Below are 26903 nucleotides of genomic sequence, written 5' to 3'. Positions count from 1 at the left end.
TTTCATCTGCGATTGAAGGTGATGATGTGAAGGTTGACGAGTCCCTTTTCCAAGAACTTGATGATCTTGACCTTGAAGAGGATTTCAATGATCTTGAGTCTTGAAGGAACTTGAATTAAAAGTAAACAATCTAATAAAAATTGTTACTAATTAATATTTGTTGTATGTGTTTTTTCTGCCAGTGCTTGATAGAGTTCCTTTTCTTTTTTGTTTGTTTTCTCAAAGGACATAGCATTTTAGTAACAATTACACAACAGTACATGTCTAGCTATAAAACAGTATAATTTAATGTCACTGTGATAAAAGTGTAGTGATTTGCCAGTAACAGTATAACATCACTGTAATAATAGTTGTGCTAAATAACAATGGCAACTTTATATCACTGTAATAATCACTAACTATGATTTAAAAGATTTTAACTGTAAACCAGAATAGTTTATCAACACTGTCATAAGAACTCTGCCATAAAGAAAAATTATTATGACAAAAGTTAGTAACTACACCATAGTAAAGCTTTGACTATAATATGTAGTAAAGGAGTTTGTGTAAATGGTTACACTGTTCCAAGAGTTTAGTTCTAAATCAGTAATACTAACCACACCATACCAACCTTGAAAAACTTTCAATTTTCATTTATGTAGTTCTAGAGATTATACAAATGACGTGTGAAAACTGTAAGATAAGAAAAATAGTACTTTTATAATTCATATAAAAATTTTATTGCAGGTGAAATATTTTAAGTTTGAATGCAAATAACTACATTAAATAATTTATTTTTTATTAGAAATATTAGAAAAAAGCAAAATTATATTTTTTTTATTCTTCTGAAACTATGTACTGTTAGGAATGTTCTTGTCATATTTTAAACAATTGCATCCTCTAGTTTTTGAAATGTGAGAGAGAGCATTACCTACTTGCCAGGTGAGTAGATGGTTGGGAAAGAATTAAAATACTAGTTTAGAACATCTAAAGAGAACTGCTACAAATGTCACTTCTTGCCTTCAGCAATATACATTGATTTTAACTATACCTGATATTGAAATAATGTTAGCAAATAGTCAATAAACTGTTATTCTCAAAATACTTCATTCTGCATGATAAAAACTATTCAATCATATTCAAATAAAATATTTGGTGTACTAAATTTACATTTTATATGATTAACCTATGTTTTATTAATTTCATTTTCTGCTTGTAATTTAATCTACTTATGACATCATGACTATTGTTTGATTTATGCTTATCAAAATATTACTTTTTGCAACTAATTAAAACAACAGGTCAAATTGTATTCTCTTACAAGTATAATTTGGGTATATAAACCATTACTCTTTACAGAAAATTCATTACCAACCAAATATTTTAATGTTCAAACTGAAATATTCTCTGAATGCATTAGTGAAAGTATTGGATGCATATATTTTTAAATAATGCTTTACAGGCCAATAATCAGATATAGTATTTCTACTATGAACCTAGGGGGTAGTTGTAACCCAATAATGTGAACTAGTCATACCATAACTACTCTGCACTAAGAGTTAAGCAGTAAAACAGTAACAGTATAACTACTATTTACAAAAAAACTGGAGAGACTGGACATCTACACCTTCCCTACCACTTGCTGATCAGCAATAAGTCATGAAGACTTCAAGACCTGTTCATTGGTAGCTTCATTGAGCTCCCTTATGTTGAATGTTATTGTACAGTAATGGCTCTTCAGCCATAGGTTCTGCTGAAGTGAAGGTAAAACCAGCACCTGGTATTCCTTTCATTATAATGCAAGAGCTCTCAACATTTTTTTTTTTACTTGTATCCATCATAAAAATGTTTGGTACATGCACCCCTCTCCCAAACAAAAATGCAAACTTGCCTTTGTTTGGTTCTCTACTTCAAAGTGTAGTGAAATTAAGAAATAACAATAATAGTAGAGTATTAATTTGTAATTTATTTTTTAAAATTATAGTGTTTGTAATTTATTACAGCATCATTCAAAGGTTTGTGCCCCACCAGTTGAAAATTGATTCATTATATAAAATCTTGAATTTTTTTTGCATTAGATACCTAACAAACATTGCCTGCAATGAATGTTGAGAACTATGTCATAATGGTTGATAACAGTAATAAAATATGCTTTCCCACACTTGCATCCAGAACTTTAAATAATTGTCTTCTTTCTTTTCCCCATCAAAACCTAAACAAGCTGGTTCGATTATCTTAAAGCACAATTGGCAAAAATAATTATTCTTCTGTACATTGGCATTACAACAGAGGTTGTTATAATTTCACTTTGAAAATTGCTACTATAATCTTTGTTCCTAAACTTGCAATCATGGTTTAAAATAATTGAATAATTACCTGAGGTGTACACAAACCAAAGAAAGATTGAGTGCTGTGACTATAATACATAATCATTATTACACTGCTATCAACATTAACACTGTATGCAAGTTATTCATGATAAAGCACTTCAGAAGAGTGGAGCATGCTAACGTTATTTCAGTATTGCATACGTGTACATGTATGATAGTAAATGAAATAGCTAATACACCATTGTTATATACAATTGTTTAAATTAGTAATATAATTTAAAATTAATAACTACTCTGCTTGTAGATAGTACAGTACTTTAATAAAACATACGTATTTATACTAATTTAATTCTAGTTCTCTATGCAGTGTTACAACAGAAAGATTTGTTGACTTTTCGTTGGATGTTTGTGGATTTTGAGAACAGCCCTCCAATTGTGTAAACTATATTTCATGCATAATTGCTTCCAGATTTAATCTCATAGCATCTATTTTTTTACAAATCTATCTGGGTGCATACCTTCATATTACCAGAGCATTAGCTTGCTTTTGCATGTTGATTGTGCTACTAAAACTATGTATTGGCTTTTGATCTCACAAATTATAAAGTTTCGTTCAAATATTCTGCATACATACCTGATATCATTCAAACATTTTCCGAAGCAGACTCAAGTGGCCAAACATCAGGGTGATGTCAACGTTACAGTTCTTTCAGTGTAAGCTCCATTAACCCTCTCAATAGTGGCAGAAGCATTACACACATGAAAAGATACGACATGGAATTTGTACAAACCATCCAAAGTTCTAAAAACAGTCTTGGGTCTTGTTTAATCATCAAATTACACTTGCTAGTATGCAGGTGCCAGTTTTAAAGTACTTAACCAGTGTGTACCTTCTAATATAGAGAAACATTCATGTATCCACAGAAATAAAAGATGTTGACTACTGTGCTTACTTGCTAGAAATTAAAAAAAACATTGGTAGACTATTCTTTTATCTGGCAGTAAACATAGACTATATAAAGAAAATATAATTCTGTTTTTAATATTGCATTTTAGCTCTGGCTACATTCATAGCTCTTCAGGATAGCCTAGACAGCAGTTGCTTAGTTATATTTTTACTAGCTATACCTACAAACATATGTGCATATTTAACTAACAGGTCACTGAGATTTCGTCAATATGTTAAATCAAGATTACATGTAAACTACTGAACCAGCAGTTTCAGATATGTTGGCAGGCAAGTACTTGCTTTTAGATATAACATGAGAGAAGTAACATTAGCAATACCATGGTTTTCATTGCTATTTCATTTGAAAGTTGGATATTTATAACACCTGGATTTCATTTTTCTTTGGACAAATCATTCTGGATAGAAATAGTGTGTTTCATAAACTAGTTCAATAACTATATAATACAAAAACAATGCATTAAACATAGTCGACAGTAAAACATAGAACACCACTTGTCTTCGTGGAGGTATTGTAACGTTCACATACACTTGTGCGCTAGACTTTTCCTGGGCCTGTTCTAGCTGGTATCAGATGTTTTTCCATGTAAGTACAGTATTGAAGAGGAAAAATTGACTATTAATTTTTGAAATACATCCATTTGAAAAGATGATAATGCCATATCCTAAGTTTGTGATGACTACCTTCATTTTGTTTTTGATATTACCTAATGTGCATCTTCAGTCACAAATTTGTCTATAACTATTTTCCAATATGAATTCAGTGTTAAGTTATTAAAGTGATTGCTTCACTTGGAGTGCCTGATGATGTGGTTGGGTCAACCAGTGTCCTGACAGCTTCTGTACTAACCAAGAACTCCATCTCTGCTCATAAATCTTTATGAACACATATCAAACACTACTCAGGTTTGAAAGAGCTGGACTGGCCACAATACTCATTGATATAAACTGCATTCTGCATTTCCCAAAGGTAGGAGGTCAAATCAGGAGCTGTAGTATCTGCCTAAAAACAAGTTTTAACTTGTTACTGTGTCATATTGTTGTAATGCAAGTTGCAGACATTTCACCTTGAAGTGATACTTCTGCCTACACTCAAGACAAATGTTTTGGTTTTCCCTTCTCGACTGATTTCTGAGTGGAAGCATCCTCAGAATTGACTGTGACACAAACACAATGGAGGGACCAAAGAAGCCTTGCTCCTTAAGCTGAGAACTAGTGTGGTTATTCTGCAGTGCTGAAGTCCTCATTTGAATGGAATAGAATGGTATGTTCAAGAAAATCCTACTGTGGGCTATTTCTTCCTGGGTGAGATGTGTTGGTTTTTAGTTTACTCTTGATGAATCTCAAGATATGATATTAAATTGAATATGACAGTGTGTTAAAAACAAAACTACTGCACCTACTATTTTAGGCTTTCTTCTCTTTTGCAACCTGTATACAATCACGAAGTCAAACCTTATCACTATAGAAACTGCCCCTGCTTTGGTTAGAGTACTTTTAAACCCAAATGACACTTCAATGTATCATTAGATAGTCACCTCCATGAACTTGTCAAATAGGATATCTTTATGATCTACTGAAGTCATTGAAGGTATGCTTCCCACGCAACCTGTTATTATCATTAGTGTATGCACCGAAGTGCACAAAGGAACCATTTATCAAGCTTTGAACTCAACCTACCAACCCAAAACATCAGTGCAACTCAATTACGCCTGTATTGCAGTCTCATAATTGGATCTTGCCCAAATTTTCAATTGCATCGAGTGTAGAACATCCAAACAAAGAACAAGCATTGCATCACCTATTCCTAAGTTCAGCCATTTTGTACTTCCCTGAAATGCTCCAAGAAACAATCCAATTCCTCTTTTGCTACACCCTTGTCTAAGATGTGATTTACTTTGCCTCTTTCATTTTTAAATGTGATACATGTGACTTTTGGTCAAAACTAGGCTGAGATGGAGTGGGTTGTATCACGTACCTCTACATTTGGGCAAGTGTTAAATCTTTGCCTTAAGATGTTAAAATGGAGGTAGCTTACCCACTAATACTACATGATGTCAGGTTTGTCCATGGTTGTGGTTGCTTTAACAGTTTTCTTCCCATCATGGAGAGGATAACCATTTTCACCACATGCTGCTGTCTCAACAACCAGCAAAACAGCTCTTACATGTCGAACTGGTGGGTGTCAATCACAAATAACACTTTTAGTGTTCCTCTGATAATCATGAGTGATATTAGTCAGAGTAAGAGTTAGCTTAATGTATATGTCAAATATTTGGGAGCCAATAGACACCATTCCGTCTATTCTTGGAATTATCAGACCATTCACCACTGTGCTATCTATGTAATGAGATTAAACATCAGTGTTAATTTAATTAACCTTTATGGATGCACCAAATTTTAGTAATTCTCGTTCCTTAGTCTGTTGCTGGAGGGAGAAAGACCTTTTAGACCATTATAACATAAACAAATCTTATTTACAGGAGAAGGCTTCTCTTAGATTTGATGAATTTCTCTGACAATCATCAACTCTTCCTCAATTCAACACCTTCAACCTGTGGAAAACGCTACTTCTCAAGTGCATAACTTCAATTCAGTAGCTCAAGTATTTATAAGAACATAGATAAATAAACTGGTAAATAGAAAACAAATATGCTACAAAAAACATCATTTAGAAATGACACCAAATTATCTCCTCCTTATCTGTTCTTTGGTATTTTAAGTTTCACTGATTTTCCATTGAATAAATAGGTAGGATAATTGGAGGATCACCAGAACACATATATTGATAGAGAAATTTTTATTTGATTTCTACCAAGTTAGAAAATGGAAACTGTTTGTTTCAATGTTGTAACACAATTGTAAATTGTGGTATCTTTATACCAGAGAGATGTGGTTTTAAGAAGCAAAATGCATGTTTTAATTTTGTTGAAAAGTAAGCTATGTGATTGAATTTGTAGCTATATTTATAACCTCAACTGGTAAAATATGGTATTTTATCCTAGTAACAACAATACCATTCTTTTTGAGATGCAGGTGCTACCCACTTGATGGATGACCACTCCCACTTCAAAAGAGGAAATATGTCCCTGTGACATCACCCACTTTGAAGGTGGAAAATACCACTGTTGATTTCTATACAGTGTGTTTAATGCTACACTAGTCTTTCCCACGTCTTGTCTAATTTCGGGAATAACTAGAGCGAAAAAAATGTGGGAACATTGACCAACATAAAATATATAAAGAACGTAATACTCAGTATGCACAAAAATTTTGAAATATTACATATATCTGAGAAAAGGGGTAGAAAACGCATAATATGTCTGTACACCACAATTAATCTAGTACTTAGAAAGACAAGTGTACTAATGTTATAAGTGAAATGAAACACTTGATTCAAAAGCAAAATAAAAGATCATTGGCTCGAAAACCTAATCATCTGGTGGCAAGGAACTGCTGTTACTAACATAAAAATAACTTGTCTCGGAAATTTGTGAAAAGCTAAAGGTAATTCTGTACTAATAGATCAACAAATATTCAGCATCGCACACCACCATCTTTTATATAGGGTGTTCGGAAAGTTACTGTGCACTAATATATTTATTAACAGACATGTTTCAATATAGAATACAGGAGGTAAATATGAATGACAATTATAAACAGTGTTGAAAGTGACCCCCGTTGGCATCAATACAGACCTGGATCCTTTTTATTTTGTTTCTAAACACCGCTATCAGTTGCTGGCTTGAAATAGACTAAATAAAATATGATTACAAAACTGCACACTGACTTTCTGAACATCCTGTACTATTACAACCAAATAGTAAATAATGCCCATCACTTTTATTATAACACATAAATGTCTCCAACGTGCAGATCATGATTTTACGGCAACAGACCGCGAATAATGGATCCTTAGGTTCATAGGCCAGTACACTTGCTAATCACTTGGCAATACATGTTAATATTAAACAAACTAAAATAACTATTTTATAAGGTTAAATTGAAATAAACCTATTCTGAAATAATTAAAGACTATTGTTAAGGACCACAAAAGTAGTAGCGTTAGAAAAGCAGTTACTGATAAAACTTTTCAACAAGTCTCCCATATGTAAGCAGTTATAAAACGTTATGTAAATATAACACTTTATGATTTAAACAAAGTCCATGACTTACGACAGTAATAAAACATCAATACAAAATATTTATTCTAAACTATAGGCACTACATACATAAATTCCACACTGAAGTAAAATAACTTATATATTGTTTGTTTGTGTGTTGAATGTATCGTAAAGCTACTCGAAATTTATCTGCGCTAATCATCCCTGATTTATAAGGAATAGACTAGAAGAAAGGTAGCACATTTACACAATTTACAAACAACTCTTGGGCTGTAACAGATTTACTGTTGCACATTTGTTTTGATGCCTAGACGCTTGTATCTATATAGCTTTCTTTTTTACATGCGACGTATATTCTTGACTGTTATTACGCAAGCCCCCTGTGTTTTTGAAATTTATAGAAGATTCTTGAGTGTAAGAATCAACAATATTTGCTTATGAAAATGCGCCAAAACATTATTGAAAGTTCTAGTCTCGAGTGATTCATATAAACAACAGCTAACGAGAGACAGAAGGAGAGTATTATTGGGCAGCTACAGTCAGTGTCCTATAGGCCAAAGAAGCTATAATTGTGATTAACGTCTATTGTGACCAAAACCAGGAACGTTTATAGATTTTGAACATTACAAGTTGTTTAACTTCAGTGAATTAATTCAGACGTTAGAATTTCTGCGAGGACATTAAATATCATTATCGGTAAAAATCAGTGGTGTGAGGTCAACCGAACTGGCTAGCTTAAGTGAGGTGTGTGACAATATCAACTCAGTATTAATTTGCTCGTCGAGAACCTGGATCACAGATAAAATATTTAATTCTAGACCGGATATAAGACTTACTTTTGTTTATAATTTTGTAAAACTCTTGTATATAAACCATCATTTGTAATAACTATTAGTTATAACCGGTATTATAAACTGAATTTTTGTTTGTATATTAATATATATTTGTGTTAAATAAAGGAAAATGTGTGTATCAATTTTGTTGGCAAATATCATAAATTTGATACATATTAACATTTAATTAACCTCTATATTCATATTCAAATTTCCATTTATTTGAAATAGTAATACATTAACATGCGTAACATAATAAATCGAAGACTCGTCCGAAATAAGTCATAATACCTGTGCTAATTTTTATCAATTAGAAATGCGATTGACTATTACTGTATAACACCCCCACCGCCAATGTGGCTTAGTGTTTAATAAGTGAAGACAAAAAAAAAAAGTAATTATAGGTAATAAAAATTAATAACACGGGAGGGGAGATAAAATGTTGTCAGAAGACTTTTTACCCAAATTAACTAACATTCCTTTATTGGTTCTTTGCTTGTACAATAAAAAAATTTATATGAGCGTTGATGAAGTTGTCATTCTTTTGAAGCATTTTAAAATTACTTTTCACTTTTCAATGTCCTAAATGGAGGTGAAATTATTTGTTATTATACTATAATATTAAAAGCTACTAGGAAACATATATTTCACATAGCCGAGGAATTTATATTTCTTTCAATATTATTTTGATGTTTCAATGTAATTTCGAAATAGAGCGCTGCACTTATATTATATTATTTCTTGTTAATAGATCGGAATATTATTTGCTTTATGTGGTGTGTCAAGGTCATTGCTGTAAGGAGGCTGAATTTTAATAAGTAAACAAAATAGATTCTCTTCACATGTTTTAACCCTAACTATAATCATTTCTAAAGTCACGAAACTGTTAAATATAGAGATTTACCAACTCATAATTTATCAAATCTCGTTTCTTTCAAAGGTAAGATTTAATAGTGCACTTGGGTCTTTTAAAAGGAAAATAAGTGGGATAAGTAGAGCCCTATGGGCGATAACAGTAATATATATATATATATATTTTAGGCTTATACGGTTATAGTTAGCAATAACAACTAACTCAATATTTTATTTATAGTTAGTACTAACAGTAAAAATAGTAATAATATTTTACATCTGGTACTGGCAGTGTATATGAACAAATCTATTGCATATAGCTTTGAGTAGCTTTTTCTCATTATATTCTGATGTTTATGTTTCAGAATAAATTTACAATACGTAGGACTTGAAATAGGATAAAATACAAACATACTCCTTCAGGAAAAGGCTACTGCTTATGTGGATAAGGTTAAGGGTATAGATTTGATGTATTTGGATTTTCAGAAAGCATTTTACAATGTGCCACATAAAATTAAAAGGCTTGTAAAAAGTTATCTCTGTTGATATGAGATATTAGTTGTCTAATGTAACAGAACTTGGAAGAGTAGCTGGATGGAGAAAATCAGTTTGTGTTAGTGGAGCTCAGTCGTACTGGATTAATGCTGCAAATGGGATATCTCAGGGCTTAGTCTTTGGACCTCAATTGTATTTTATTTATTTCAATGATATAGATGAAGGAAGGGTTAATAAATTACATGAATTTGCTGATTATGTAAAAATATTTGATGTTGCTAGCTGTGAAGAGGATGCTGCTGGTTTGCATCATGATTTAGATCATTTAGCGAGTTGGGCAAATATGTAACAGATGAATTTTTAGTTATAATAAATACAAGATAATGCATGGTTGTTATCATAATTTGAATTATAATTACATTTTGAGTAGGAATAATCTTAACAGTGTATTAATCTTAATATTGTCAAATGTTTTCTGAAAGTATATCCCAAATCTAAACCATTAGTCCTTACTCTCATCTACATAAGCAGTATCATTTTCAAAAATGCCAAAAAGTTTGTAAAGCAAGATTTTCTCTTAGTAAAACCATATTGATTATCAAAGAAAAATTCTAAATCTTGTTTAATAACTTTGCAAAGTATCTTTTATCAGAATTTCTAAAACTTTTCCCATGAGCGATGTAAGACTAACACTAATAGGTCTATAAGTATAATTACTAGAGGATAATATAGTGTAACTGGTAATTATTGGCTTCAAGTTTCATTGCTATGTTATCATAATGATTTAATGAAGTTAACTAAAAGTTAAAAAAAACTATTTAGTAATTTAATGTAATAAAGTGATTTTATTTATGCACCTTCACCATACCTTGTCAAAAACCACTGGCTGCTTTGTTTATTTGACAAAATAAATGTTAATAGGGCTTCTGAATCATGACCTAATCTATTAAACACTTCTTTTTTGTATGTGGGATCTTTCATTATACAAATGTTCTTATGATAAACATGCAAGGTACATAATGAATTTATTAAGTTAAATGCAATTGATGTCAGTACTTGCCACCCCAGTATGCATTATTATCTTACTATAATGAATATAAAATGTATGTCAGTATCTACATATATAACCAAAATTTCTGTGCCATCTATCAAATTGCATCACAAACAACAACAACAAAAAAATCTGTAATAAAAAAAAATCACAATTTGAGTGCTCAAGATTAAGACAATTGGGAAAATAGCTGTTGTATGTGCACCAACCATTTCTTTATAACATAACACAATTTTAAATTAAAGTCCTCACAACTTTCACCAGGACTGTATACGAGAGTTTAATTATGTTCTTGTTTAGGTAATTTTTAAATGTAATACTGATAAATTGGAATTATTGAAAAAATAATTTTTTTCAATAAAGGTTCTACTTTTAATATGTAAAAACATTATATTGGTGAAATTTATGAAAATTTTGAACTCTGTACATGGAACCATTTTGATGCAATAAGTTGCATATGATTTAAGGACCTCAATCTAAACACTTCTTGTGCAGTACTTTTCAGAAAAAAATCATTTTTTAGAAAATGTTTACTTTTCTTAATTTTTTATTTTTCAGTGATATGAATACTACAATCGGTAATTACTAGCACAAACAGATGCTTGTAAAGTTATGTTTTTGCTAGTATTAGTAATTTATAGTTAGCTGTAATGCCATTATCACTAAGCAATAGTATTAGTAGTTTAGTACATTGAGAGTTATAGTATTGATAAGTCACTAGGACTGAATGCTGGGCTTAGATTTAGTTATATTATTATTACTTAATATGCAAAGATGAACAGATTCACTGTTTGGTTGTGTATAATCAGTGCAATAGTAAAAACAAAATATTTAAATAATATAGGTTTGCAAAGTGTATTAACTTGTATGAAAGGATAGCTGTAAACTAAAACTAGACAGTGCTGAGAGCCAGGATAAATTAAGTCATGTAAATACAGAACAAATAAGATGTAGAGAAGAATGCAATGTAGGAAAAGTACAAAAGTAGTTTGAACTTTTGCAGCAGATTAAATTATTATTTTTGTAATGTTAGTTGTATACAATAAAATAATGGTTTACTAGTTAGAATAGAAGAGTTTGATGTAATGGGAATAATTATCTTGATTAAATGTAGAGAAATTCGATGTTACAAATTTTTTTAAATGTGAGTTGAGGTTAAGAAAGCATAGGGATAGAGTACCAAAATAAGGGGGAGGAGCAGTGGCATATTAAAAAATAAGTTATACTCAGTTAAAGTTGATATCAAAGATAATAATTAGGAGGTTGAATCTACTTTGAGTTCTTTCCTGAAAACTGGGAGGAGAAGGCATTCACTTGGAATTTTGTACACTAATGTTAAAGACCATCTGATCAAATTAATAAAAAGCCATACAGTGAAATTAAGATTTCATGTTAATAAGGCTGTATTCATGTGATTATTATTTTTTATTATTTTATTTCAGGCACATGTAGATTGGAAAATGTTGGAGTAAAATCATGAGGGTAATAGATTTTTAAAAATTGTTCAGAATTGTTTATTTCACCAGTTTGTGGTTTAACCTTACAGAACAATGCTATTTGAGATTCATTGTTAACTTTTAATTTATAAATTGTTGGGAGGGTGAAAAATGGGGAACATCTGAGTACAAGTGATCATTGCTCAGTTAGGTTTGGTGTTTTATAGCATATGAAAATCTAGAAGAATGAGATTATTTGTTCACAAATTTTAATAAAACATACCTTTGAAGGGATATCAAAAAAAATATTCGTTATGAATTGGGTAGCTGAATTAATTGGTGATACTGATCAAATGTGGAAACATTGTATATAAGATTTTAAATATTCAAGGTAGATGTGAAAATAAAGGATGGCTACAAATAAAACCCAGGTTGGGTTAGAAAGGGTATAACTATGACAGATAAAATTAAGGGAAAACTATAAATTTAAAAAGTTTAAATTGTCTGCTATTAGACAAAGATTAGAGGATTATGGAAGATCAAGAGAATTGTCAAAGAGGACATCAGGAAATTCAGAAGGGTACATGATGAAAGCTTGAATGAAAATGTAAAAGTAAACAAAAGATTTAATTAACATCATAAAGATTAAGTATAATTTCAGGACGGGAAAAGTCCTGTGAAGGATTATAAAAGGTTATTTCTAATGATTATGAAGTAACTGTGTTACTAAGTTCTATCTAATTTTTTTTCTTCTAGTTTCTACTAATGAAGATTTAAGCAATATTACTGAATAATTGCTAGAGGGAATAAAATGTCAATTAAGATGATCATATGAATTCTGAGCTAGTACAAGAAAAAGAAAAGTTTAAAGAATAATTATACTTCCATGCCAGATAATATTCCTTCAAGCAATTAGAAGGAAGTTAAAATTTGATATATTAGCCATATGTTAATTTTTATTTTTTGCAAGTCCTTGAATAGTGGGTGGGCATAAGGAGTTTGGAAGATTACTCCTTTTTTTGTCAGAAGTGATAAAATTAATTTCAGTTATTATAAGCTTATTAACGTTATGTTAGTGGTGGAAAAAGCTTTTGAAAGTCTAATCATAGATTCTATAGTGAATTCAAGTCTAAATAGATTGTAATTTCTTTCTATAAATTGTTGGTTAGACATATCCATTATTCAGTTTTCTTTTGGATTCCATACTTTAAGAAGCATATTGAAATATTGGAAAGGGTTTAGGGAAAGGTTACCAAAATGATAGTTTAAAAAAAAAATGTAGAAAAGTTGTTATACAAAGACAAATATCTGGAATTTTTTCTCATGAAGAAGAAGAACCAGAAAGAATCTGATTGAGGGGTTTGAGATTGATAATGGAATTTATTGTATTGATTCATCATCTTTTTTTTATACACTGAATGATTAGAAGGAGAGAACTAGAGAATACAAATTTGAAGGGTTAATTTTGGAAGCGTGGGAGTCATTTTCAGCAAAGAGTGTTTTTTTTTGTTTTTTTTAGTGTGGTGGTTGGTCTTTGGAATGAGTTACTTTCATATGTGGTGGATATAGTAAATATAAGGATGCTTAAATAAAATTTTGATAAATACTTGAATGACATGAGTTGGTCTTGAGTTTATTGGGGTGGTCTAAATGGACCAGAAAATCTCTTATATTTTATGCTCTGTTTTAATTTTATAGTTTGGCAGTAAGTTGAATAATGTTAACAGTTATTGAGATCAGCTATGTTCATTACTTGTATGTCCCATGTAAGACTGTTTATTAATATTTTTGGAAAATAAAATTCATTCTTATCACAATCTTTCTCTTTTCAGTACTGATTCTTCTACTTATTTCTATGCACCTAGTCAGTCCTTTACTGCTACTGATCTCTCAGTTTGCTCCTTTTCATTATTCTCTCACTTTTCATGGAGGGTTGACAATAATCCACGAGGCAGTGATCATTTTCCTATAATCTTGAGAAACACTGACCATGGTTAATGCCACCCAACCTGTGTGACCTGATGAAAACTGGATCAGGCAAACTGGCCCTCTTTCACTGCTCTTGCAGAATTTGATCTTGCCATCATCTGTAAGTCATGAATAGAGGACTGTATTATCCAAGCAACTGCTCAATATATTCCTAAAGCCTCAACACGTTTTCCACTATATCCTCATCCATGGTGGAATTCTGCTTGCCACATGACATGGAAGGCTCAAAAACAGGCCTGGGATACTTTTTGTAGATATCCCACACTCTCGAACTGCATTGCTTTCCAGCAGGCCTGTGCACATGCTCAGTGGATAAGACGTCAAAGCCAAAAAGAATCTTGGATTAAGTTCACAACTGGCATATCTTCTACCACCAGTTCCAAAGTCATATGGGACAGGATTTGAAAGGTCAATGGGCAATATAATTCTGTCCCCCTCTCAATCTTGCTCTCTGATAGCCAGGAAGTAGCTGATACCTGGAGCATCACCGATACTCGAGGTGAAAGCTTTGCCGGGTATCTAGCACTTCTGCCTCTTTCACCTTTTTAGCCATCAAGACTCGGACAGAGCAATCACCTCTTTCCTTTCAAGCTGATTGTCTCTATGACTGTAATTGTTCCTTTACACAGGTGGAAGTCAAATTGGCCCTTCATTGGTCCAGCAGTACATTGGTTGGACCTGATGATATATACTATTACATGCTGCACCATCTCTCTCCTGCTTTTTTTGCTATTCTTTTGATTGTTTTTAAACAGATCTGGCATGAGAATGTTTTTCCTGATGCCTGGCACCAGGCTATTATCCTATCTTTTTCTAAGCCTGGGAAGGATCCCAAGATTCCTTCAAACTACTGTCTAATTGCTTTGAAGAGCTGTCTCTGTATGACCTTAGAGAGGATGGTTAATGCTCATCTTATTTGGTTCCTCGAATCAAACAACTTCCTCTCACTCACCCAGTGTGGGTTCTGCCAAACAGCACTTTGCCATGGACCACCTGATTCAACTTGAAACATCAATCAGAGAAGCCTTCCTCAAACAACAACATCTTGTATCAATATTCTTTGACATTGAGAAGGCTTATGATACAACGTGGAGGTAGGGCATTTTGTGAGACCTCCATATATATGGGTTACGTGGCCATTTGTCCATTTTTATTGAAAATGTTTTAATGAGCCGGAGATTCCAAGTTCGTGTGGATTCAACACTTTCCCGTTCTTTCCCTCAGGAACTTTTCTACAGGCTATGTTTTGAGTGTCACACTTTTCAGTATAAAAATTAATGCCATCTCTGAACAACTCCCTCTCACTGTTGTATATGGGCTCTGTGTTGACGACTTTCACATCTCCTGTCAGTCTTTGAACATGAGGTATATTGAGTGGCAGCTACAGACTGTCCTCAATCTTTTACTGAAGTGAACCACAGCAAACAGCTTTAACTTCTCTTTCTCTAAAACCATTTGCATGCACTTTTGTTGCCAACGGGGTATTCACCCTGATCCTGAACTCCGTATCGGTGAAGTTGTGCTGCCTGTGGTCCCTGAGACAAAGTTCTTGGGGCTTATCTTTGACTGTAAGCTGACCTTTGTACCACACGTCAAGCAACTATGGATCAAATGTACAAGAGAACTGAACATTTTCTATGTCCTCTCTTTAACCACTTGGGGAGAAGATTGACATTTCTGTGCTAAAAATATATCGTGCTCTTATTCAATCGAAACTCAACTATGGATCACTGGTCTATGGCTCTGCCAGACCATCAGCCTTAAAGATGCTAGACCCTATTCATTGTCAAGGACTTGGGCTCTGCACTGGGTCTTTCTGCACTTCCCTAGTTCAGAGCTTATATATAAAGTCTCATGAACCTTTATTGCACCTCTGCCATTTGCAACTGTCTTTACTATATGCTTCAAAACTTTTTTTTTTATACCAAAGCATCCCACCTGGGATTGTGTTTTCCTTACTTGGTGGGCCATACTTTTTCAGAACAGACGATCTGCCATTGCTACTTTTGGCCTTCTTATCCTGGCGCAGTTGGATGAATGGATCTGTCCTTAGATAACATTTAGGTCCACTGGTCAGCCCATCCCACCATGGCTTCTTACAGTCCCCATTTGTGACCTATCTTTAAGACATCTGAGAAAAGCAGACACTCCTGATTGGAAATACTATCTGTTATTTGCTGGACATCTTTAGAACCATCCTTCCATTTCTATTTATACAGATGGTTCTAAATCAGGTGGCTATGTGGGCTCTGCCATGGTTTGTTGTGGTTCTGTGGTTGCATGAAGAATTGCCTCTACGGCTTCTTTGTTCACTGTGGAACTGTATGCCATTTCTCTCATTCTAGATCCCATAGAAGCTAAGCAGTACTCAAACTGCACTATATATACTGACTCGCTTAGTTCTCTACTGGCCCTGGAATCACTTCACATTGGTTCATGCCCTGTTCTTGCCAATATTCAAAACCAACTGACTCGTTTCTCTTTAACATCTACTTCTATTCAGTTTTTCTGTATACCAGGCCACATTTGTATTCATGGAAATGAGCTCGCCGACACTTCAGCTTAGTCTATCTGCTCTGGCACTATCACTGCTGTGTCTGTTGTATTCAAGGCTTGGCTCTGTGCCAGCTGGCAGTTGACTTGGAGTGAGCATCGTGAAAACAAGTTCTTCCAAGTAAAACCCTATATTGGACTTTGGCCATCTTGCTTCTGTAGGATTGGAAAGAGGAAGTTGTTGTAACTAGACTATGCATTAGTCACAGTTTTTTAACACATCATTTTCTTTTATCTGGAACTGAAGCACCAGTGTGTAGTTTATGTAACACTCAGATTACAATGAGCCACATTTTACTTTTTTGTCATTACGACTCTCAATGACAGCATCATTTTAAACATGTTTTGTCCCAAGGTTTGTCCATAATGTTAGACTGTTATTGGTGATGGTGACACTGTCCACCTTGGTAATGTTTTTAAAGCTAAGTTTTTTAATTCTTCATTACACCTTTTTAATGTGGCTTCCTTATGAAAGTCACAGTTCATCTAGTTCAATTTGAAATTATAAACTGGTCGTAACATTAAATAACTCGAAACCAGGACTGGAAAGGCCAACTTCAGGTGGCTAATGCTGCTGTTTGAACTATCCATTTGAACTACCCGTTAGTCATCCTGGCAAGTTATTATTATAATTTTGCTACGAGTCTTTTAAAACTTTTATTACTTTTGTTTTGGAAAATGGCCATAATGTCAAATAACTCAGAGCCAGGACTGTAAAGGCCAACTTCAGGTGACTGGTGGTGGTTTTGTACTTACCTGTTGGTCTTCCTGGCAAGTTATGATAATCACAGTTACGCTACAGAAAGCTCTTTACAACTTGAATTACTGTAGTTTTTCTCTTAACATTGTAGACTAGATGTAAACATTGGTTTTATGTTATTTATGTGTGTTTTTTTTAAACTTTGTTTTGTTTTACCTTAATTTCCTTTTATGAATTTTACTAAATTTACTTTTAACTTTTTACTGGATATTTGGTGCAGATAGCCAAGCTGCTTTGTACCATAAAACACTAAGTCAACCAACCAACCAAAATGATTAATCAACAATTAGTAAATTGGTCATGAACTTAACTATCAAGCTAAGGTATATTTACTTGAACAACTTTCCATGTCCAAAATGAACTTAAAGAAAATACATAAATTTTGCAAAAAAAAATTACCTATTAAATAATGTAGTAGAAAATACACAGTGTCATACATGTACCACAGAATAAATTCAAGTTAATGACTACCTTCACCACATATTATGTGGAAATTGTACATACTGATATTGAAATTCAGAAGAAAAAAGTATTAATACAAAGTGGTAGAATTGTATGATATTTGTATACCATACTTGCACACATTGGATTCACCCCTTTATTTCAAAGGAAGACTTGCTTCTAAATAAGTTCTGTTTTTTGGATGTCTGTGTGTCTTATCTTTGCAATTTCTTCTAAAGCATTTTCAAACTCTTAGCTATCCTTCTTTACCATTGTTAATAGATTTGTTTCATCCAACATTCTTTTTCTATAATTGATGTAATTAATAATCAGTGATGTCGAGAAAACCCACTTGTAGAGAAATATATATGTAAAAACGGCTCATTTGGGTTGAGAAAATATTTTTAATTTATACATTACACCTTTTTAATGTGGCTCCGTTTTGAAAGTCACAGTTCATCTAGTTCAATTTGAAATTATAAACCAGCCATAACATTAAATACTAAAATACCAAATAGTCAAATACTAAATAAAGAAACAAACATAAACAAATGCAAAATTAAAGAAGCCTTACTTATACAACAACTTAAACCCAAAATAAACCAATTCAAAGGAACACCTTTATACCTATATTAAAAATAATAAAATAAATAATATAAAATTATATATTCAAACATCTAACACTGCCCTCTACATTTCAACACTCAGTTACACAACCTCTTTCAAACATGTGGTCAGCTTCTGGTCAGTTACCTCTTTCTTTCTTTGTGAACCTGACGATGACCAAAGAAGGTCGAAACGTTGTTCGCTTCTCTACGTAAAATATGATGTAATTAATAGTTGTATGTTGGCCCAGATTCATGTGTGTCTGTGAAACTGTATGATTAAACAAGTTGCAACCTTGATTTTATGTGTAATGTAGTACCCCTTTCTATTTTATATAAGTTATATAGTGTATTTCAAGATCTTAAGTATATCTATAAATGCAAGAGCTCAATGTTAACAGCAAATTTTACTAATTATGTCCTGTTAGTGTAAATAAGAAAAAGTAAAATCCTAAGCACTGAACTAAATAAATTTTCTGTAATTCTAATTTCATTTTGAAGGTACTTGGTTTCTGATATTCAGTGAGTCTTCACAGAGTAAATAAGAGAATTAATTTTTTCATTTTTTTTTTCCGTACTATAATATTATATCACAAGTGAAAGCGAGCATGGATTCACCAAAAGGTAGTCTTTTATCTTGATGTACTTAATTTCAAAAAAGCTTTTGATAAGGATCCATACCAAAAATTGTTTTAGAAAATCTCATTAATAGAGGCTGAGGAAAGGATAGTTTACTGGGTGATATGGTCTTCAGAAAGAAAAACAAAATCACAAAAGACTGATATTAATAGAATCTTGTGAAATTGGACCTTTGTTACTAGTGAAGTACTCATATTTCAAGAATCATTGCATGAACATTTGTTTTTCTTGTTTACATTAAGTATATTGATTAGAGAATAACTGGTAAATTAGGTAGAGTTATGTGATGACCTCGTTGGTGTTTGTAAAATGTTTGAGAATATTAAAAGTATTATATAATGTTTATCAACTGATAAATGTGTTATGGAAGAAAAGGATTATCTGTCTCTTGAGCCATCCAAGCAGTCTGTTGTGACTTGTGGGAGAGCAAATAAGATTTAAGTTATATTTACTGAAATATTGAATATAAGTCTTAAGAAGTTATTATTTAATATTTTAGGTAACTGGTTAGATCACATTTGCATTATTGTGTGGAGTCTAGGAGTTTTACCTTAGAGGGACATTGAATTGTCAGAAAGATCTGAGGAGGACAGCTTGGATGATACATGGGCTGGAAAGTTCTCATATGACAGGTTAAAATCTAAGAAACTGCCTTTGAAAAGAAAACTTAAGAGTTGATCTTACTGAAATGTTTAAGATTGTTAAGGAATTTGATAATGTTGGTGTATTATCTTTTTTTCTACTTAATAGTGAGAATTATTGAAAAGTGGAACATGAATTTTGGCTGGGTAAGGCTCATTTTCAGTTAATAATTTTATTTTTCTAATGGGCCTTTGGAATGAGTTATTATCAAATGTGGTGGATGCAGTGAATTCAAAAGCATAGAAGACTTGATAAATGTTTAAATAGTAAGGGATTTGATTTTTGTTTTTAAGTTAAGTTTGTGTGTAGGACAATGCGTATGGTTCAATTGGTTGCCTGTTATCTCTAAATTTTATGTTATGTGGTACTGGGCAAAAGAATTAAGACAAAAACAAAAATTAGATTTTGGGCTAATTTCAAAGAACAATAAAGGATAAATCATATGTGAAACATCAAAGTTTTATTAATCTTCATATTCAATACAACAGTGGAAGTGTTTGCATTCAGCAAACAGTTAATATTTTGTGTGCACCACTTTTGCTTCAATAACCACAGATGGTCTTTCAGGCATTCTTACAACATATGTAATCAAAGTGTTCTTTAAGAGTTTACTCCAGATCTTTCTGATACATTTCCATAAAGTTTCTTTGGAAGTTACTTTTGATTTATCAAGTTTTTAGTCTATCAAATTCCAGATCTACTCAATTGGGTTAAGATCTGGGCTCTTTGGGGGCCATTTCATCATTTGAATGACTCCAGTATTTTTTTTTAGCCAAGTAATTTCTGTATAGGTTAGGTGAGTGTTTGGGGTCATTATCTTTTTGGTGGTAGAAATTTTTACCAATAATATGCAAACTATTGGGTATACCATGACAGATCAGTACCTAATGGTACTTGCACTGGTCCATTCCATCTATTCTGCCAATATCTCCTGTCATCTCAGCAGAAATACACCCCCAAATCATTACACTGCTTCTTCCATGCTTTATGGTAGGTGCTATACATCAAGGTATCTTCTTTCTTTCACCATATGTACAATCTGTGCTTTAAACCAGATATATATCATATTTGGACCCATTTGTCCATAACATCCTTTTCCAATCATCAACAGTCCAGGTGTTATGCATTGAAGTTAATATCTTTTACCTTTCTTCTGTTGGATGTTTAACCTACATTTTGAACCAAATATTTCTAACTTGGACTCATCCATCCATAACACCCTTTTTCAATCAACAGTCCAATTTTTGTACTTTTTAACAAATGTTGGTAACTTGACAATATTTGAAGACCAAAGTAAAGATTTTTTTTTAACTGCTACCTGACCAGATATTCTATTTTTATTGAGTCTTCTAGATATTTTATATCTGGACACTTTTTTATCATTTGGTTCCTGATCGTTTGTCTTATGCTTGAGATCAGTCACAGTCTCCTTCCTCTATCAAAGGCAATATAAATGAGGATACTTAGCATTGAGTTTAGGTGTTCTGCCCTTTTCTTTCCTATATTTAAACCAAAATGACAATAAAAGTTGTGCATATTGAAAACGGAGGAAAACATCGGATTTTTCGCCAAAACGCATGCGTGCCCAATAAATTTGTTTGAGAGATCTGCATGTTCTGCAAGTGCAACATGTGCAAAATCCCTATAAAAGTGACGGGTTCTCGGTTTCCATAGCTCAGTGTTAAGCCACCGACACGCAATATAGTTACGCCATGACTGACTGAAGCACAATGCAACAACGCCATTGGTCGCATGGAAGCAGGCGAATCTCAATCAGATGTTACCAGAGCTGTGAATGTCCACCCAAGCACCATCACAAGGCTATGGAATCGTCACCAATAACATGGATCAACTCGTGACCATCCACGATCTGGCAGACCTCGTTTAACCACGCCCGCACAAGATTGCTACATCCGGTTACGTCACCTTTGGGATAGGACCACCACTGCGACGTCTACTGCCTTAACCATACCAGGGCTGCGTTAGGATTTCCGATCAGACTGTACGCAACCGTCTACAAGATGCAGGAATCGGACCTCGATGTCCAGTCAGAGGCGTCATCCTCACCCAGCAACATCGTCAGTGGACTCGGGCACATCGTGTATGACCTCATCGATGATGGAGGCATGTTTGGTTCAGCGATGAATCACGTTTTATGCTTCGTAAGCAGGATGAAAGGTCCCGTGTTTACCGTCGCCGAGGTGAACGTTTTGCAGCAAACTGTGTGCAGCATGTTGACAGATATGGTGGTGGCAGCATCATGATGTGGGCTGCCATCGCCTACAATGCCAGAACAGACCTTTTGCACATTCGAGGGAATCTTACGGCTCAACGATACGTCGACGAGATTCTTAGGCCCCATGTGCAACCCATCATGGTGAACGTCAACGACGTTTTTCGACATAACAACGCCTGTCCTCGTACAGCCCGACTCACCACTGTCTTCTTGAGACACCACAACATCAACGTTCTTCCCTGGCCCTCCAGATCACCAGATTTAAACCCCATCGAACATCTTTGGGACGAGTTGGACCGACTTCTGCAACGGCAACAACCTCAACCGCAGACTTTACCTCAGCTTGCAGCAGCTTTGCAGGCTGAGTGGACAGCCATTCCACAGGATGTGATTCGTCATCTCATCGCTTCCATGGGCTGGAGATGCCAAGCAGTTATTGATGCTCATGGAGGGACATACTCGTTATTGATGTAGAGTGACGTTAAACTTCACCTAGTGAGCGTGGACTTTGCCTTTGCAGACTTTGGATGTTCAGCAGTGAATGTGCAAAGTTTCACACATGTCATACAGAACTACCCAGAATAAACTTGTTAACAATTTGTCTCATATTTTGCCTTTTGCATTTCTTTTTTTGAAGAGTACATTTTCCAGATTTGTTTGAAACATGATTACAAATCTATAGATGTAAAAAAAATAGGTAGTAAAAACTGTAAATCAGCTTCATTTAAAGCAATAAAAATAGATTAATGGGGGAATTAAAGAATTCATGCAATTTACAAAAAGAAGATATGTTTTAACTTATATCAATGTGTATTAGTTTTTATAACATCTTTTGAAATGAGCATAATTTCACTTCAGATGGATGATACAGAACTAAAAGCAAGGATGTATAAGCTTTATAGAACAAGCATTGTAGTATGAAACCATTATTAAATAAGAGGATTAATGCAAGCTTACAACACTTCTACATCTACTTTAAAATTATATTCATAAAACATACATGATAATTAGAAAAATTATCTGATATTTGTAATAGATAAGAAAGAGTGAAATTAACAGTTCTTTCAGTTATGACTTACGATTAAGTGATACAGTTGAAATGAATTCAGTTTGAGACAATTAATTAATCAGTAAGTTATTAGACCAACAACAATGTACATGCAGGTCTATGTGATTTGCAACTAGTGACTTTTTGGAATACTCTAATCACTTGAAATGGGTGGGGCAACCCACTTTGTAGATTTTTCTTCAACATCCACTTTTCTGCAAGAGTGAACTTAAACTAAAGAAAGCATTAGTGTAGAAACTTAAACACCATCCAATTAAGAAAAGGGCAAACGTCCATTAAAGCCACATTTCTACAAAGCTACAGCATTCCTGTTTAATTGTATACTTTGTTTAGTATTGTTTAATATCTTATATGAAAACTGATTTAGTACAGTTTTTAAAAACCTCATGTTGATTAAAGATTTGGTAGTAGTAATATAGTTTGAGATCAAATATAACCTTTAACTGTAAAATGAATTTTGTGAATATGGTGGAATGAGATGAGAAAAATAAAATCTGAGAATCTTATTTAGTAAATATATATGGCTCAATTCTACAAGAATTAATAGGTGTTCACCTTTTTTAGGAAATGAGGTTGTATTAATTGGAGCAACAAAATGTACAATATAAAAAAATTGTCGTGTAAAATCATGTAATGTTATATTCAAAGATGAAAAAATGGCAGGGTTTTGTTACATTATATCCTCAATTGATTTTCAGTGTAACATGTTATTTTTTTTTCAGATGCAGAATACAATAACAAAGCATGACAAACCTGCATTTTTGAAACATAAAGACCTTTTAGGTATGTTAATGGTAAGGATATGATTTTATTGAACATGCATGATAAAATAATGTTGAAACTTGAATGATACCATTTACTACTAATATTTAATTTATATGCATGTAAATTTATAATTTATTAATAGAGAGTTATAAGTTACAGTTGTCACTTTTATTGGAAAATGAGTTATTAGCATGGTAAAATGACTAATTTTTTTTGTTTTAATTTCTGGAATGACATTTAAAACTTCTTGCATGGATTGCTGTACAGTATGCAAGATTTTTATATACAATGATATTAACATTGAAATTAATATCATTGTAATTTCTAAATTACCAGTTGCCAATATGTAAACATGTATATACAATATATAAATTTACTATCTTTAAAGTTTAGTGTACTTCTGAAGTGTTGTGTTTAGTTCTAGGTTCCTTACATTGTGAAGGATATTGAATTGTTGAAAGAGTTCAGATGAGGGCTTCTAGGTTGATACCTGGGAGGATGGAGAGGATAAAATTTCTGAAATTGTTTTCTCTTAGGAAAAAAGTGTTAGAAGGGGATCTGATTGAGGTGTTTAAGGAATTGGTAGTATTGATGCAAATTGTTTTTTCATATTTAAAGATGAGAATGGTAAGACAAAGGGGCACAAATATAAAATTTGACAGGCTAGAAATAATATTCATTTAAAAAAACTTTAGTTTCTAACAGAGTGATTGGTATTTTTTTAAAACTCTTTCCATATGTGCATCACCAAATTCATTTAATGCATAACTATTACAACTAGAATTGTAATTTGTATGAAACCTGATCACAAATCCATAGATGTAAGACAAATAGGAAGTAAAAATTGTAAATCAGCTTCATTTAAAGCAATAAAAGTAGATTAATGGGGGGAGTTAAAGAATTCATGCAATTTACAAAGAGAAATGTTGTAACTCGTACCAACTTGTATTAGTTTTTATGACATCTTTTGAAATGAGCATAACTTCAGATGGACAAACACAGAACTAGAAGCAAGGACGTATAAGCTTTATAGAACAAGCATTGTAGTATGAAATCATTATTAAATAAGAGGTAACATACTGTGGTATGTGGAGAGGCTAGGAGTACTATCCAGTTAAAAAAAAGCTTTATTTTTGTAATGGGGTGATTGGCATGTTTTTGCAATTTCTGTATGTGCATCATCAAACCTGTTTAATTCATAACCATTCTGTACTCATTACAGTTTTTGTACTGTAATTTTTAATATGGTATTTATATCTTCACAAAATTTGAAGAACTTTCAATAAACATTACAAAACTCATATAAAAAAAACTTTTAATTTAGTATTTTTAGTAAAGGTTTGTCTGTGAATATATTGAGTAGTTTTGTTTACTAGTTTGAGTACAAAGTTTTCGTGTTGAAGTTAAAGATAATTTTATTCATCTGAATATTTTCAAATTTTATTTGTCTGATCTTTAAAACCTTCTAAATAAGTTATTGTTAACTCTCTCTCTGTGTCTGAACCCCCTCCATAACCTTAAATCTTAATTATTCCTTTTTTCTTCTAGCTTTAAACTTGCAACATTATGCATCTGTTTATGCTTATATTTTAGTGTATTATTGCCCTTTGATGCATGTCTAGTAAGTTAATATTTTCCACCATAAAATTTGTAAGTTAATTAATGAACTTGGAGCTCCTGTTAACGTATCCAGTTTCATAATGCATGTGCTACTTGTGAGTATACCTCATGGAAAAAGTATCATCAATATTATTTTGTCTATTTTACCTAATGTAACTGTATCTAAACTAAGTATTTTGCATTTTTCCATTTTGGTTACCTTTATAATAACAAATAAAGAATACATATGAAAAGAAAATATAAAGTTCTTACATGGGTCTTTTTTTCCCTGTTTACTGTCAATGACTCATAATCCTCCACCCTTAAGCCTTAAGCAATTAGGATGAGCAAATGCATTTTCCATTTACAGTTTGTAGTCATTTTAGAAAGAAAAAAGGGAAATTTAGATATATTATGTGTAGGGATGTTTGCAAGTTAACTGTACTTCTGTTTTATTCCTGGACATACACATTTACTTTCTATACTAGAGTTTCATGAAAGGATGTTGGACTAAGGTTGTCATCTAGCAGCCACTTGTACTTCTACAGGTATTTGTCTCATCTAGGTATGCCTGTTTTTCTTTGGTATTGGAGATTTTACTCATTGTTTCAGCCCCAAGCAGTATGGGACTCATCCACATTTTGTTTATTTATTTATTGTTTTTATGCTCTGAAGTTCCCTTTGTACTGTCTTTGAGCAACTTATTGGGAATTGCTTGGGCCTTTTTTGGTTCACCATGGATGTACACTGATTTTGCTGGGTTGCTCCTTCTCAGCTGTTTTAGTTATTGATGAATTGTGACTTGTTTCTCTTGAGTATCCTCTTTCATAATACATGTCAGCACTCCTTTATTTCGAACTTTCTGCTGTAGGAAGGCGTAGCATATTTTCTATCTGTTTATACCACCACCTGTATCGTATTACTTGTTCTACTGTATTGTACACTTTGACACTCCATAATGGTGTCATGGGCCATTAGCTTCTTTCATGAGGGTAATATTTTGTTTATGAGTGTCATTTAAGTCCAGCCTTTTAATGAAGCTGGTCCTCAACACTTTTTATTCCTGGACTTCAGTGGTTCAATTATATTTAAATGTAAAAATTAAATATAATACGTAGTATAAAAATGCACATTACTGATACTAGATGTAAATAATACAGGATTTCACATTAAGTTTTAATTTTTCAAAATCAGAAATGAGTCTGTCTGAAAGTGCCAAAAGTAAACTCCACATTTTCCCTGTAGCTGTTCAATCAGAAAATTTGCTTACAAGAATCAGGAAGTATACATGCTTCACATACTGTTATAAAGCAATTGCCTAGATACAAAGTAATATCTTGAGCTGGATGTCACACATGAAATCAACTATATAAGATGTATTTATTTGAAATGTCATAAAAATAAAATATGTATATTACAATAAGGCTTTCAATTTTTGCATTTACAATATCATCCTGTTTCTCTTTCTTCTTTTTCATCTAGAACACTATCTTCAAGTGAAGAAGTTTGTGTGTTAGTTTAATATTTTATTTATTATT

The 26903-nt window shown here is 32.7% G+C and overlaps 2 protein-coding genes across 11 annotated transcripts in view; both read left to right on the top strand.

Moving 5' to 3' along the window:
- Positions 1–154, top strand: part of LOC143229161 (RWD domain-containing protein 1) — a 55070-nt gene extending 54916 nt beyond the window's left edge. Inside the window, exon 7 of the mRNA XM_076461079.1 lies at positions 19–154. Within this exon, the coding sequence (XP_076317194.1) occupies positions 19–104 (86 nt within the window). The 3' untranslated portion in view covers positions 105–154. The remainder of the gene's footprint in view (positions 1–18) is intronic.
- An 8839-nt stretch (positions 155–8993) lies between these two features.
- Positions 8994–26903, top strand: part of LOC143229159 (ELMO domain-containing protein 3-like) — a 146997-nt gene continuing 129087 nt past the window's right edge. For 7 of the 10 annotated variants that reach the window (XM_076461076.1, XM_076461078.1, XM_076461077.1 and 4 more), the window contains exons 1-3: positions 8994–9173; positions 19805–19842; positions 23724–23784. In XM_076461076.1, the coding sequence (XP_076317191.1) occupies positions 19828–19842; positions 23724–23784 (76 nt within the window). In that variant the 5' untranslated portion in view covers positions 8994–9173; positions 19805–19827. Of the gene's footprint in view, positions 9174–12073; positions 12114–19804; positions 19963–23723; positions 23785–26903 lie in introns of those variants that run through there. The other 3 variants (XM_076461070.1, XM_076461072.1, XM_076461073.1) reach the window with 3 other exon arrangements.

The sequence above is a fragment of the Tachypleus tridentatus genome, chromosome 10, assembly GCF_004210375.1.
Source record: "Tachypleus tridentatus isolate NWPU-2018 chromosome 10, ASM421037v1, whole genome shotgun sequence".
NCBI classification, from domain to species: Eukaryota; Metazoa; Arthropoda; class Merostomata; order Xiphosura; family Limulidae; genus Tachypleus; species Tachypleus tridentatus.
Note: the sequence above shows the minus strand (reverse complement) of the source record. Positions and strands in the feature narration are given on the sequence as shown.